This window comes from Triticum urartu, chromosome 3 (assembly GCF_003073215.2).
Source record: "Triticum urartu cultivar G1812 chromosome 3, Tu2.1, whole genome shotgun sequence".
NCBI lineage: Eukaryota > Viridiplantae > Streptophyta > Magnoliopsida > Poales > Poaceae > Triticum > Triticum urartu.
The window spans coordinates 670,633,241-670,648,672 of NC_053024.1; the positions used below are offsets into that span (position 1 = coordinate 670,633,241).

General features: G+C 52.7%; 1 protein-coding gene and 1 pseudogene across 2 annotated transcripts; one reads left to right on the forward strand and one right to left on the reverse strand.

Moving 5' to 3' along the window:
• Positions 1-2,400: 2,400 nt before the first annotated feature.
• On the forward strand, positions 2,401-4,338 carry LOC125549047 (annotated as a pseudogene).
• A 992-nt stretch (positions 4,339-5,330) lies between these two features.
• On the reverse strand, positions 5,331-15,426 carry LOC125545823. Of its 2 annotated transcripts, none has more exons than XM_048709860.1 (2): positions 14,328-15,426; positions 5,331-5,834 (listed from the first exon to the last, which is right to left on the reverse strand). In XM_048709860.1, exons 1-2 carry the CDS (start codon positions 15,374-15,376, stop codon positions 5,735-5,737), a joined length of 1,149 nt encoding a protein of 382 aa, XP_048565817.1. In that variant the 5' UTR covers positions 15,377-15,426; the 3' UTR covers positions 5,331-5,734. The 2 variants fall into 2 exon arrangements, with proteins under 2 accessions (XP_048565817.1, XP_048565818.1); XM_048709861.1 differs by having other exon boundaries at positions 5,331-5,847.
• Between the last annotated feature and the right edge of the window lie 6 nt (positions 15,427-15,432).

The window sequence follows — 15,432 nt, forward strand, 5'->3', positions numbered from 1 at the left end:
GGTTCCCCATTCAAAGACCTCTAAACAAGAAGCAACCAGAAGAACAGCAGGATCAGAGAAAAGATATCCCCAACTAGGAACCTGTTAGCAGCATCTATCAGTAGCAGTAAAAATGGAAAAGGACAGTTAAATGGCACAACAAAGCAAAGATTTACAGAGGCTATGTAGCTTAAAACATAACAAAAAATCAACTCTAGTTAAGATGCCACCTCATTTGTTGTTTTCAGCGTAGTCCAAGTTACAGTATATCAAAGAATGTTTGATGTTGCATAGCTTGTGTCTGTTATATAAAAAAAACTGAGTCCCATGTTTTACCGTTGGTAAAACAGTGGGAGAAGATAGATTAGACCCATAGCAAAAGGATGATACAATGAAGGAAAAGGTGAACAAACAACTCCCATGACAGATAAACTATCAAGTTAAGAACTTAAACAGAGGCAAACGATCGGTTAAAAATGAACCAAGAGGAAAGGGTTGATTCATTACAACTGGACAAAATTCTGCTGCTGTGTTTCAAACTGTCCATGCATGGCCCTAAGAACCATATTATTCAAAACATAATAGAAATATTGGTAAAAAAATATTCTGGACGCCTGCCTACATAGAGAACATTACCAGGCCCCTTTATTCGTTGGTGATTGCAACTTTGCTTTCTTAGGCATTGACGCAGACATCAGCAGATCTCACACACATTAACATCATTTTCCATCCATTCATTTACGTTATCGTTCCACCACAGTAAAAAAATAATTAGGACTGTAACAACAAGAACAGCAGCATCAGAGGGAAGATATCCCAAACTAGAAACCTGCTAGTAGCATCTAGTAGCAAACAGTGCAGTGAGCGCGATAAAGTCTTGTTGACAAAAGGATATTTAGATCAGTAGATCACCATAGTGTCTAATTTGATGGCATTCCTTACACAAATGGACCAAAAAATACAGCACTTATTCTAGCCTATCTTTTCCTTTGAATGGACCAAAGTACAAGGCTGAAACTGAGCAAAAGAAAACAAGCAACCTGGAATTCGAAAAAAAATAGAAGTGTTTCAGGTTAACCGTTCAGCTAGAAGCCAATGGGTGTACTTGAATGGTAAATATCATCGTAATGCTATAAGCATGAACAGAAATAGCTTAAAGAAAAGACATTCATCAAATATCATAAAAAGACTTGCAAGTAATGCAAATGGCAGCAACAAGAAAGCAATATTTGGCCCATCCAAAAGATCAGCTGTATTTGGTTGGTGCTATTACGACAATCAAACAAAGTAAATCCTATATGCCGATGTTTAAACTGCTTAAGCAATTGGGTAAGGGTGGCATCAAAAGACGTCATTCACTTGTCTGTAGTTTTGCTAATATCACTTCTTGGTACGGAGGCTTGCCATATTATAATCAGGAAAGAAGCATTGGTAAAGGTGTTCTGGATGACCTAATACATGGAGAATCCAAGGTCCCTTTATTGATTTGTGATTGTAACTTATCTTAGGGACCAACGCAACATCAGCAGATCTCACAAACATCACATCAGCTTCCAACCATTCATCTACATTTAGGTTTCATCGTGGTAAAAGATTAATTAGCAGTGTAATCGGTGGGATTCCCCATCCAAAAAACTCTCAACAAGCAACCAGAAGAACAGCAGGGTCGGAGAGAAGATATACCTAACTAGGAACCTATTGGTAGCATCTACTGACGAATATTAGAAGTGGAAATGTAAACATAACAAAGTTCAACTCTAGGTTTACAGGACAATGCCAAAGTTTTACAGAAGCTATGTACCTTAAAACATACCAAAAGTTCAGCCCTAGTTCAAGAATTTTGGTACAACAGCATAGTAAGAAGCCATCTTAATCGATTTCAGGGTAATCCAAGCTACAGAATATCAAAGAATGTTTCCTGTTGCATGTTTTGTATTCATTGTAAAACAAACCAAGTTCCATGTTTTACTTAGTCAGTCCTTGTCTGCGGTTGGTAAAACAGAGGGGAGAAGATAAACCCATAGCAAAAAGATGGTACAACGAAGGAAAGGGTGAACAAACAACTCACTTGACAGATAAACAATCAAGATAAGAAGGTAAATAGAGGCACAGATCAGTTAAAAATGAACCAACAAGAAGGTAAACATCTGCTGCTATGTTTCGAACTATCAATGTGTAACCTAAAAACCTTCATTAAAATCTTATCATAATAGAACTATTGACAACAATATTCTTGACGCCCTCATAGGCTCATACATAGAGAACATTACCAGGCCCCTTTATTGGTTGGTAACTGCAACCTTGCTTAGTCCCTCCCCCCGCGAGCCCCCGCGTCGCTCCCAGGGGTGACTCGGGAGGCGAAACCCTAGCCGCCGCCCAGGCTCCCCTCCTTCCCCTCCCTCCCCTCGCCGTCGCCGGAGGATGCCGGCAGGCAAAGCCCTCACCGGTGAACGGCGGCGGCGGGGCCCTCGTTCGTGTGCTCGCGCGCTGCTGCTGGGCGCGCTGGAGCGGCGGGAGCGCGCGGTGGCGCGGTGGGCGGCCGTCTGCTCGCGGGGAGGTCGAGATGGCGTGGACTACGTGCGCGGTGGCGCTGCCATGGCGGCCGCCGGCCGCTGATGCGTGCGGCAGAGTTGAGGGCGCCCAGATCTGGGCCGCACGAGCCCGCCCAGGCCGGCGACAATCACTCTGCCCCCACCCACCCCTCTCCCTCCTCCCACCCCTCCCGGCCGCCGCCGGCGGTTGCCGCTGGGTTAGTAAGCACGCGCGCGGCGACCTTGACGGTTGCTGCTCCGCTGTGCCCCGGCGGATCCTGGTGGCGGAGGCTGCGGGCCAGCGCGGCGGCGGCGCGGTGCAGGTGGCTGCTGCTGCCTGCTGGACGCGCTCCCGGCGGTGGCCGGCCTGCTGGAGCTGTGCTGGTCGGTGCTCACTCCTGCGACGACAACGTTTCTAGGCTTCCCCATGTGTGTTGGTCTTCTCCGACGATTCTTCGCCATGCCCGGTCTGCCATTGCATCTGAGGTCTTCGTCCTTGGGTCGGGGCGAAATCCCCGCGCGGCGACGGCCTGCACTGTCAACAGCGACGCCCGAGGGTGCCGTCACCTCCTTGGAGGCGTTGGCATGACCCTGACCAGACCTCCTCCTCGAGCACCGGGAGAAATCCTAGGTCCGGCCTCCCGGACCGGGCAGCGGCGGCGTCGCAATGCCGTTCCCCTCTTGATGGCGCTGCTTTGGCTGCAAGTGGAGTACTTGATGCGGCAGATAGTGGTTGGCGATGCATCGCTCTGGCGTAGACTGCTACACAAGGAGCAGGTCGCAACATTTGCCTGCGCCGGCGCTCCCCAATGAATGCTACACCAGTTCCAATCAGGCCCTGCTTTTCACCCGCCGACTCTCTAGGCACATGGGTGCGAGGTACGTCGGCTTGGGCGGTCCTGAAGCTGCATTCGTCCCTGGAAGTGCCTGGCAATGGCAGTGATGCTGCCCTGTTGCTCCGAGTCTCGGTGCTTCGCCATTTTGGCTGGAGGCAAGGCTGGGCGAGGCCTAATGTCATTGCGTGTCTGTAGTTGAGGGCACCTCCTCACCTAGCTGTAGTCACTTGGTGAGGACGGTCGTGTGTGTGTGTGCGTGCGCGCGTGTGTGTGTCCCTCCTTTCTGGAGGTTGTACCCCTGATGTCTTCCTGTTCAATGCAATGAAACGCAACTCTTTTGCGTTTTCTCGAAAAAAACTGCAACCTTGCTTTCTTAGGCACAACCTGACATCAGCAGATCTCACACACATAAACAGGATTCCCCATCCACAGAATTATCAAGAAGCAACCAGAAGAATAGCAGGGTCAGAGCGAAGATATCCGCAACTGGGAACCTGCTAGTAGCATCTACTAGCAAACAGTAATAATGAACACGGCAACATACAGTTGATGGCATGACAAGGGCAATATAATGCTGCGGTGACATAACAAGAATTCCAATTCGGTTCAAGAAATTTGATGGCAACAGCTACAGTAAGACAAACTTCAATTGTTGCTATAGGGTAGTCGAAGTTTCGGTTTATCAAAAAATGTTTGGTGTTGCATATGTTTATTTGTGCTAAGGAATCTTACTTCCATGATCTAATGTGTCAGTGCTGGTCTGCTACTGGTAAAATAGAGGAAAGAAGATATAACCATTGCAAAATGATGGCACAATGAAGGAAAAGGTGAACAAACTATCAGAGAAAAGATATCCCCAACTAGGAACCTGTTAGTAGCATCTATCAGTAGCAGTAAAAATGGAAAAGGACAATTAAATGGCACAACAAAGCAAAGTTTTACAGAGGCTGTGTAGCTTAAAATATAACAAAAAAATCAACTCTAGTTAAGATGCCGTTCCATTTGTTGTTTCCAGAGTAGTCCAAGTTACAGTATATCAAAGAATGTTTCATGTTGCATATTTCGTGTTTGTTATAAAAAACTGAGCTCCATGTTTTACCGCATCAGTCCTTGTCTGCCGTTGGTAAAACAGTGGGGAGAAGATAGACCCATAGCAAAAGGATGGTACAATGAAGGAAAAGGTGAACAAACAACCCCCTTGACAGATAAAATAGAGTTGAGAAAAACAGAGGCAATCGATCAATTAAAAATGAACCAGCAGGAAAGGATTGATTCATTAGAATTGGCTAAGCTTCTGCTGCTGTGTTTCCAACTGTCCATGCATGACTCTAAGAACCATATTATTCAGAACATAATAGAACTATTGACAACAATATTCTGGACGCCCGCATACATAGAGACCATTACCAGACCGCTTTATTGGTTGGTGATTGTAACTTTGCTTTCTTAGGCACCGACTCAGACATCAGCAGATCTCACACACATAGACATCGTTGTCCATCCATTCATTTACGTTAACGTTCCGCTGCAGTAAAAAATACTTAGGACTGCAACCACAAGAACAGCAGACCAGAGCGGAGATATCCCCAACTCGAAACCGGCTAGTAGTATCTAGTAGCAAACAGTGCAGTGAACGCGATAAAGTCTTGTTGACAAGGATATTTAGATCACTAGATCACCGTAGTATATAATTTGATGGCGTACCATGCACAAAAGGACCACAAAATACAGTACTTATTCTAGCCCATCTTTTCCTTTGAATGGACCAAAGTACAAGGCTGAAATTGAGCAAAAGAAAACAAGCAACCTGGAATTCGATAAAAATTACAGTGTTTAAGGGTAAGCGTTTCAGTTAGAAGCCAATGGGTGTACTTGAATGTTAAATATTTCCGTAGTTCTATAAGCATGGACATAAATTGCTTAAAGAGAAGACATTCATCAAGTACCAAAAAAGGCTTACAATTGATGCAAATGGCAGCAGCACGAAAGCAAAATTTGGCCCATCCAAAAGATCGATTGTATTTGGTCAGCTGTATTTGATTAGTACTATTACAATAATCGAACAAAGCAAATCCTATATGCTGATGTTTAAACTGCTTAAGCAATTGGGTAAGGGTGGCATCAGTGCATCACAAGACGTCGTTCACTTGCCTGTGGTTTTGCAAATCTCATTTTTTGATACAGAGACTTGCCATATTATAATCATGATAGAAGCATTGGTAAAGGCATTCTGGACGACCTAATACAGGAAACATTCCCAGGCCTCTTTATTGGTTTGTGATTGTAACTTATCTTAGGCACCAACGCAACATCAGCAGATCTCACAAACATCACATCAGCTTCCAACCATTCATCTACCTTTTATGTTCCATCGCGGTAAAAAATTAATTAGCAGTGTAATCGATGGGATTCCCCGTCCAAAGAGCTCTCAACAAGAAGCAACCAGAAGAACAGCAGGGTCCGGGAGAAGATATACCCAACCAGGAACCTGTTAGTAGCATCTAGATGAATATTAGTAGTGGAAATGTAAACATAACAAATGTTCAACTCTAGTTTTATAGGACAAGGCCAAAGTTTTACAGAAGCTATGTAGCTTAAAACATAACAAAAGTTCAACTCTAGTTCAAGAATTTTGGCACAACAGCTATAGTAAGATTCCATCTTAATTGATTTCAGGGTAGTCTAAGTTACAGTATATCAAAGAATGTTTCCTGTTGCATGTTCTGTGTTCGTTATAAAAAAAACCAAGTTCCATGTTTTACTCTGTCAGTCCTCTGAGGTTGGTAAAACAGAGGGGAGAAGATAGACCCATAGCAAACAGATGGTATAACAAAGGAAAGGGTGAACAAACAACTCCCTTGACAGATAAACAATCAAGATAAGAACGTAAATACAGGCACAGATCAGTCAAAAATGAACCAACAACAAAGGTTTACATTACAACTGGGTAAACTTCTGCTACTATGTTTCGAACTATCAATGTGTGGACATAAGAACCGTATCATTAAAATCTTATCATAATAGAACTATTGACAACAATATTCTGGACGCCCTCACAGGCTCATACTAGTACATAGAGAACATTACCAGGCCCCTTTATTGGTTGGTGACTGCAACCTTGCTTTCTTAGGCACCCAACCCGACATCAGCAGATCTCACACACATAAACAGGATTCTCCATCCACAGAATTATCAAGAAGAAGCAACCAGAAAAATAGCAGGGTCAGAGCGAAGATATCTGTCGGCGTTCTAGGAACGGGGGTCCCCAGACTTGTCTGCCTGCGGCCTGCGGCGTGGCTCAAAGGAGACCCAGCACGGCCCATCTTCATCGACACAAGACTCAAGACCTTCGCGAGGGGCCAAGCCTCGCGGAGCGGACGACACGGAGCTTCCTCAGGCACGGCCTCGTCAGGCTGGCTCGCGAGGAGGCGGAGAGATCAAGGCGGGGTACCTCGCGAGGTGCCCGTGACGCAAGCTATGACGACTCAGGGCGCCAGGCGGGTGCCAGCGCGCGCAGCGTCCTTCTTTCCTCTTTGGTGCAAAGGGGGCAAGCGCAGCCGCGGAGTACCGAGGCATCAGGCAAAGGTTGCCATTTCGGTGCAACGAGACCAAGACCAGGAGGCAATCCACCAACCACACACTGGAGTAGGGTATTACACCACAACGGTGGCCCAAACCAGTATAAATCTTGCGTCCCTTGTGCAGTTCTTTTAGTAGTTTAGATCTTTGCGAGACGGGGAGGTAGAAGGCGTAATCTCCGCGCGCACCCCAGTGTTCGAACCTTAAGGGTCTGCCGGAATCCGAAATCCGATATTTGGCGCGCCAGGTAGGGGTGCGCCGGAATTCGTCGTCCACCGCCCTGTCCTCCTCCGACCGTCGTGTCCATGTCCGACGCTCGTCGGGCCTGCGCCGAGCGCCGGGCCGCCATCGCTTCCCGCGTCGCCCAGACGGCGCCCGTCGACGGACATCCTCGTCATTCCCCGTCGCCCGCCATCAATGCCGCCACGGGCCCGGCGGGGGGCGAGCAGCAAGCGTCGTCCCAGCATCCATCCGTGCGGCAAGACGGCCACACCGCTACTCCATCGCTCGCACCCGCTGGTTCTTCGTCCCGCGCGCTCCGCGCACCCTTGGAGGCTCGAGCTGCGCTCCTCGCGGCAAACGAGCTTCTGCGCTACCGTCCCATCGAGACGTCTACGAGGAGTGGCTCGACCGTGTCGCCGAGCTTGTCCGCGCCGCAGGGGGCTCTCCCGCGCCGTCCGTTCCGCTGCGCCGCACCCCGCCCCACGCGGGCAACGAAGCCCCGGAGGCGTACCAGCCGCCTCCTCTCCAAGAAGACGCCATGGCTCTAAGGCGCGTGGCCCCTGGGCGGAACCCACTCCGTCAGGCGCCAGCGCAGCAAGAACGGAGCTGCCAAGAAATCCCTCGCCCGCAAGGAGCTGCCCGGGCGCTCCCTGCTCCGGCACGCCGCGACCCTACTCTAGCTCCGGCACGCCTAGACCCCGCACTGCTCCTAGCTGCAGCGCGTGGGGACCCTCAAGACCAAGCTTTCCACCAGCCGAGGCCTTTCATGGCCACCGCAGGTTGCCGTGCCTACACCACCGAGCTGCGTAGCGTCGCGTGGCCCGGCAAGTTCAAGCCAGACCTGCCTCCTCGTTACGATGGCACGACTGACCCTGCGGAGTTCCTCCAGCTCTATGAGCTGGGCATCGAAGCTGCCAGCGGGGACGAAAAGGTCATGGCGAACTGGTTCCCCATGGCGCTCAAGGAAGGAGCTCGCACCTGGCTCCTGAATCTGGCTCCGGGCACGATCTCTTCCTGGGACCAGATGCGCACCCGCTTCATCGCCAACTTTCAAGGTACTCGCGACCGACCACCCGCCGTGAGTGACATGCGCCGCATCAAGCAACAACCCGGAGAGACCCTGCAGAAGTACATCCAGCGCTTCAACAGCGCGCGGCTCAAGATCCCCAAGGTGTCCGAGGAGGCCATCATCTCGGCCTTCTCCGATGGCGTGCGCGACGTCAAGATGAAGGAGGAGCTGGCGATGCATGAAGACCTGTGCACCTCCCTGGAGCTGTTCAACTTGGCGACCAAGTGCGCCAGGGCTGAGGAGGGACGCCTCTCCCTCCTCGAGCTGCCTGCCGCAGAACCAGAGGAGAAAAAGCCCAAGGCCAAGGACGTGAAGCGCAAGGGGGCTGCCGCGCTCGCAGCAGAACCAGACACCAAGCGGGGCAAAGATCTGCCTGAGTCCTCCAGGGGCAGTCGGTACTATGTGTACCACGACCTACACAACCACAACACCAACGAATGCCAAGAACTCCGCGCCGTGCGGGAAGGAAGGATCGGCCGTCGTCCCGATTACGCCGATCGGGGCTACGGCCGAGGAGGAGGAAGAAACACAGGACGCTGGGAAGACCGTGGCCCGCGCCAAGGGTGGCGCGATCAGCCTCGCGAAGATCGCTGGCGAGACCTGCCTCGCGAGGGGGACTGAAGGGATTAGCCTCGTGAGGATCGTCCACAAGGCAACGCAGGCCTCCCTCCACTGCCGCCTCAGCCAAGGAGGAACGAGGACCGCCATCAAGACGAGGGGGCTGGGGGCTTCCAGGAGCCACGCGCAATCGCCTGCATCCTGGGCGGAGCTCAAGCCCCAGCCTCCCAACGCATCTTCAAGCAGTTTGCCCGCGAGGTGAACGCAGCCCTCCCCAGGCTCGAAGCAACGCGCCCTCTCAGGTGGTCGGCGTGCGCCATCACATTTAGCTCAGCGGATCAACTCAAGTGTGCAGCCACAGCTGGCGTCCTCCCGATACTCTGCTCCCCAGTCATCAGCAATGTACTGGTCACCAAGACCCTCATCGATGGTGGGGCAGGGCTCAACGTCCTGTCCGTGGAAACGTTCAACAATCTCCAAGTGCCCTACGACCAGCTTCAGCCAACCAAGCCCTTCTCCGGAATCACCGACGGCTCCACGGTCCCGATTGGGCAGATCCGCCTCCCTGTCACCTTCGGGGCACGCGACAACTACCGCACCGAGCTCATCGACTTCGACGTCGCCCACATCCGCCTGCCGTACAACGCCATCCTCGGGTACCCAGCGCTGGCCAAGTTCATGGCCGTGACTCACCATGGCTACAACGTCCTCAAGATGCCAGGGAGTGGCGGAGTCATCACGGTGCCCTGTGAAGAGAGGGATGCAGTGTGTTCCTTGGAGCGAGCCTTTCAGGCCGCGTCACTGGAAGACCCAGATCGCGGAAGCAGGAGGCTTCCCGAGACCACCCCCAAGAAGAAGAAGACATCATTCGGACCAGCCCCTCGGGAGGCAGGCCCCTCAGGGCCCGCGTCTGTCCAGGAGGAGTCTCCTTCCATCACATAGGAAAGCGCGCCCGGTGCCCTCCCCAGGCAGGGCTCGGAGGCTCTCCCCTGGAGGGCCACCGACTTGGCCAGGGTCACGAGGGAGGCGCTTGGGCACCACGTGGAGGCGTGTTTCGAAGCACGTTTCCCTCAAGAAGGAGCAAGGCAAGGAAGGTCAGACCCGCAGGAGTTCGTCGACAAAGCCATTCAAGAACTACAGGAATCAAGGATCATGAGAGGTTGCTGCCGTCTACCGGCTGCGGCTCCCCATTCAGGCGAGGATGGTGGGCTGCGCGTCTGCGTCGATGTACCAGGGCTCAACCAAGCCGCTACGATGGAGCGCCTCTGGCCCTCGCGAGTGGGGCGCTGCCGGGGTCCGCCCCACAGCTACGTTCGCATGCCTTACGGCCTGCCGAGCACGGTTGCTACGCGCCAGCGCCTCATGAGGGGCATCATGGAGGCTCAAGAAGACACGCGTTCCGCAGCCCTGGCGGAGATGGAGGTGATTCACAAAGAGCTACCGGAGCCTCCCAAGGCCCCTGGGCCTGGGGGCTCGTGAGGATCGGCTTACGCAACCTCCCGAGTCTGCTGCACCAACACCCCTTCGCCCTCGACACCCTCAGGTGACATCTTACAAGTTTTATTTCCAGCTGGGAGCGCCCTCCCAGGGCCGCATCGTTCCCAGGCCGCGTGGGTCCGTCCCTGCGGTATGTATCCCTTTTACTTTCATGTTGTTAGCTTGCGTTGATGGGGGCGCCCCTCGGGCTGCATCATCCCCAAATCGCCTCGGGCCCGACCCAGCGACGTCTACCTTCCCAGCATCTGTTTGAATGAATCCCCTCCTTCGTGGCTAACGTGTTTGATCTAGTTGCCTGCTCAACTGACGCCAACTAACAGAATTGCTCCCACAACGGCACGACGCTTGCGCATGGGTCCGTCCCTGCAACACCGACAAACCTGAATGGCTGAGCTCTGGCCGCGGCAGCCCCGCATAGTGCCACCTCGTCAAGCCTCCAGTGCCTCACCTCCCCTCGGAAGCAACTAACGGCAGACTGACAGTTGTCATGGCAACCTTCTCTTCCTTCTATGATGAGTTTACAGGATCCCCTAAGGGAGTTGCACCAGGCACGGCCCTTGCGGCGTTCTTTTCACTCTCGCCCGCGCGAACCGCTTGCACATTAAAGGGGGGTGCCTGAGCATCGCGACTCAGGGCTCCTACTGGCTCTCCAGCCCTCACCCTCTGGCCTTGACCACGGCATCGCGACCTGGCATACCAGCGACGGCTGAGACTAGCTCGAGGGCCGGGACCCGAGGACGTAGAGCAGAAAGGGGAGCAAAGGCGGGGGAGAAGGGGCTCGCGGGGACCTCGCCGAGCGATTCCGCTCCTGCCGACGCGCGGACCCGACGACACACCAGGAATGATCCCCGACTCTCGAGATAAGTCACCGCCCGAAAGCACCAGCTATCGCAGCACTACCCCCGCACCTAATGCAATTCCGTGTCAGCGACGCCGCTCTCCTTTCTCGCCGAACGACGGCTGCTTGGGCGCCAAAGGGGACCTCCTAAGCATCGCGACTCAGGGGCTCTTACCGGACCCCGGGTCGCTCACCTCCTGGCCTTGACCACGGCATCGCGACCTGGCATACCAGCGACGGCTGACGCCGCCTTGGGACTGGGATCTGTCGGCACAGAGCACCAAGCCCTCGCGAGGTTCGAAAGGGAAAACTGGGCTAAGACGGAATCAGCAACTCGCACAGCTCTGCAGCAAAGGTTATGTATTAACAAACGGGACTACAGGCACCTTACAAGCCCCCATGGGGCGCATTTTGATTCCTCGCAGGGAACGGAACCTAAGGGATGCTAACTACACGTGCTCCTGCAAAAGATGCCATCATCAACAGTGGGTCGTCAAGCGCCGGCGCCAACCCCATCCAGATCAGAGTCGGCGGCGGCCAGATGAGCCCGCCCTGCTCCGGGAGTGGCGCCGACTCGGGGGCTCATAGCTGTCGTCGCTCGTCTCCGGAGTCGCGGAGATCTCGCCGGAGTCACTGGACCCTCTGGCGCCTCCGCCAAGGGAGCGGTCGACGGGCCTAGCCCTCACCAGGGCAAGGTCCTGGCCACCTCTCCCGGGGCAACACTCCAGCCGGCGCCCGTTCGCGTCGAAGACCTTGAAGAACATCGCCGAAGCACCATCGTACTCCAAGTGGACCGCGAAGACGCCCCTTTCCCTGCAGACCCGGGCGATCTCTCTCCAGCCACGAGACATGTAGACCTCGCCCGGGGCAGCGACCACGACCTCTGCCTCGGTCGCGAGGGTACCGCAGCCGGCGTGCTGCAGCCAGAGCTCCAGGGGCTCCCCCGGAGGGATGATGGAGGCGAAGAAGGGAGGCAGACGAATCCAAGACTGGAGAGGAATGGCGACGTGGAGCACGAACTCTTGGGAGGAGCCCTCGGCGTGAACCCCAGGAGGAACAACCCACGCCTTCGTGACCCGACGGCGCTGACCGCGGGGATCGACATCGACACCTCTGGGGCCCTCGACGTGGGCGTACAAGGGAAGTGGGAACCCCGGCGGAGCCCGCTCGCACCAGGGCCTCGGCGCCGCCTAACGGTCTTCCTCGTCCCGGCTGCAAAGGGCGAGCCACTTCTTCGGCGGGAGCGGGTCTGGTCCCTCTCGAGGGGCCTTCCCCTTCTCCGCTGCAGAGAACCGGCGGATCGGAGCCATCGCTGCAAGACGGAGTAAGGATCGGGAAGAAGGAGAAGCAATGAGGAATGGACTGGAAGGGCACGCACAGCTCCGTACTTATAGCCGGCGAAGGCCAACCGCTGGCCTCCACGATCACAGGTAATCATGACACGATTTGCATGCAGGGACTTGTCCAACTCGCGCGATCGCCGAGGCGTCGTGGGGAAGCGGAGACGCCCACGTCCCATCAACCGCCACGCGGCGCCCCAGGCTGTTAGGGCCCGCGGCTCTTCGCCCTTGCCCTTTCGCCTCTCGGCACGGCCAAGTCCGGGCGCGCCTTGGGCCCGGGGGCTACTGTCGGCGTTCTGGGAACGGGGGTCCCCAGACTTGCCTGCCTGCGGCCTGCGGCGTGGCTCAAAGGAGGCCCAGCACGGCCCATCTTCATCGACACAAGACTCAAGACCCTCGCGAGGGGCCAAGCCTCGCGGGGCGGATGACATGGAGCTTCCTCAGGCACGGCCTCGTCAGGCTGGCTCGCGAGGAGGCGGAGAGATCAAGGCGGGGTACCTCGCGAGGTGCCCGTGACGCAAGCTATGACGACTCAGGGCGCCAGGCGGGTGCCAGCGCGCGCAGCATCCTTCTTTCCTCTTTGGTGCAAAGGGGGCAAGCGCAGCCGCGAAGTACCGAGGCATCAGGCAAAGGTTGCCATTTCGGTGAAACGAGACCAAGACCAGGAGGACTACGAGACGAAGGTCACCGTGGAGCCCAGGACAGCGTCATCACCAGAGCTTTGCGCAGGCGAAGACTGCTTTTGTCAGGATAGTTGATACTTGTTGTCCCCCTTCAAATTAGCCCGCCATTGTTGGCTCCCTTCCCGCTCAATATTTGAAAAGAGGACCAGGGCCTCTATAAATAGAACCAGCCACCCACATAGTAGGGGGTTCTGTTCATTCGACCGGTTATGTTCATTCGACCGGTAGGAAGCAGAATAAGAGAGAAGAGAGAAAGGTGGCTGAACTCCTCCTAGCAGTTCATCACCCCAGCCAAGAACAGACCCTCGCGAGGCTGTTCTTCCTTGTATTGTTCATCATCATCAGCTCCAGGAGGCAATCCACCAACCACACACTGGAGTAGGGTATTACACCACAACGGTGGCCCGAACCAGTATAAATCTTGCGTCCCTTGTGCAGTTCTTTTAGTAGTTTAGATCTTTGCGAGGCGGGGAGGTAGAAGGCGTAATCTCCGCGCGCACCCCAGTGTTCGAACCTTAAGGGTCTGCCGGAACCCGAAATCCGACAATATCCCCAACTGGGAACCTGCTAGTACCATCTACTAGAAAACAGTAATAGTGAACACAGCAACATACAGTTGATGGCATGAGCAAAATAATGCTGCAGTGTGCAGATACAGAAGCTGAGTAGCTTACAAACATAGCAAGAATTCCAATTCGGTTCAAGAAATTTGGTGGCAACAGCTATACTAAGACAACACTTCAATTGTTGCTAGGGTAGTCAGTCAAAGTTTCGGTTTATCAAAGAATGTTTGGTGTTGCATATTTTAATTAATGCTACGCAATCTTACTTCCATGTTTTAATGTGCCAGTGCTGGTCTGCTATTGGTAAAATAGAGGACATAAGATATAACCATTGCAAAAAGATGGTACCATGAAGGAAAAGGTGAACAAACAACTCCCTTGACGGATAAAACAATCAAGACAATAGACAAGAGCATAGACAGAGGCAATAAATCTATTCAAAATGAACCAAAAGAAAAGGGTTGGGTAAACTTCAGCTGCTATGTTTGGACTGTCAATGTATGCTCCTAAGAGGTAGGGCACTTGGTTCCAGGTGCCATGACCCTTGTGGTATATCACGCTCTCTGATTTCAATGACAACAAAAGCAGGAACTCGATGGGAAAAGCTGAGCATTTCAGACTTCGAAATCCACCTTGTCAAATGGAAACCTTCCAGTAATGCTCTCTGGAAAAATGATAAACAGCCTTTTACGCGAGTCAAGCTGCACACATTAACTCCATTCTCATCAGTGTAATCTGAGAGGATCTCAACCATGCGAGGTTCACATTTGTCAATATCAGTGCTATTTAAGGTAATCTTCCAATTTTTGTACATTGCCCATATTTCCCCTTTCTTCGGGAAGATTCGATAGAAAGACTTCTTTGAGCTCCAGTCACACTGTACAGGATGAGAGAAAGCTGATATGTCCTTGTAAGTAGTTCCAGTACCAGCTCGAAATACCCCACAAGCAACCGGTAAGCCATCTTCGACCCACCGTATTTCTTCGTTAAGCATTGGATGTGGTTCCAACTTCAACACAAAAATTGTAGCATCTGAAACCACATGGATTATTCTGACATAAGACCTAGGCATCCGATCCCGAGCATCGTACACAGCCCAGATCTGCCCCTCCATAAAATCTTCAGGTGACAACTTGTTATTGTAGTTCATCACTCCTTGCTGGGAAATACCTGAACCCAAATTGCTAGTTGAAGCACTGGAGAATTGCGCCATAGCAGCTTCGTGAAAGCCATTTGTATCACTATCCAAACCTGAAAGTGGGGACAGAGGAGTCACACTTGCCAATGTATTTTGATGCCGCAGATTTTCTGGTACAATAGAATGTTCAAGCTCCAGGACTGTTCCAGCCTCATGAGTAAACCTAAACAAAGGGATCCTGTGAGAAAACATGAGCAGATTGTCACTAGAGACTTGTAATACCTGCTCCCTCCCACTCCTCATGTACCTCTGGAAAACGCTTCTAAATCCACCTACCTTTACCAAGGGCGCAACTGTACAGCCTGATTCTTCTGAATAACTGGTAAGAATTTCTACAACAGAAAAGGCACTCTTCTTCCGCATTTCAGGATTATTGCACCACCCAATGTCCCAATCACTGTAGATTGCCCATACTTCTCCTAGCCGGGGAAATACTTCAAGTTGCTGATTTAGAGTATCACGAGATATTTCGTGGGAGAACATACTTATAGAAGATAGCGATATTTGCCGTTCTTCCACAATGAAGGTTCCACAGACGA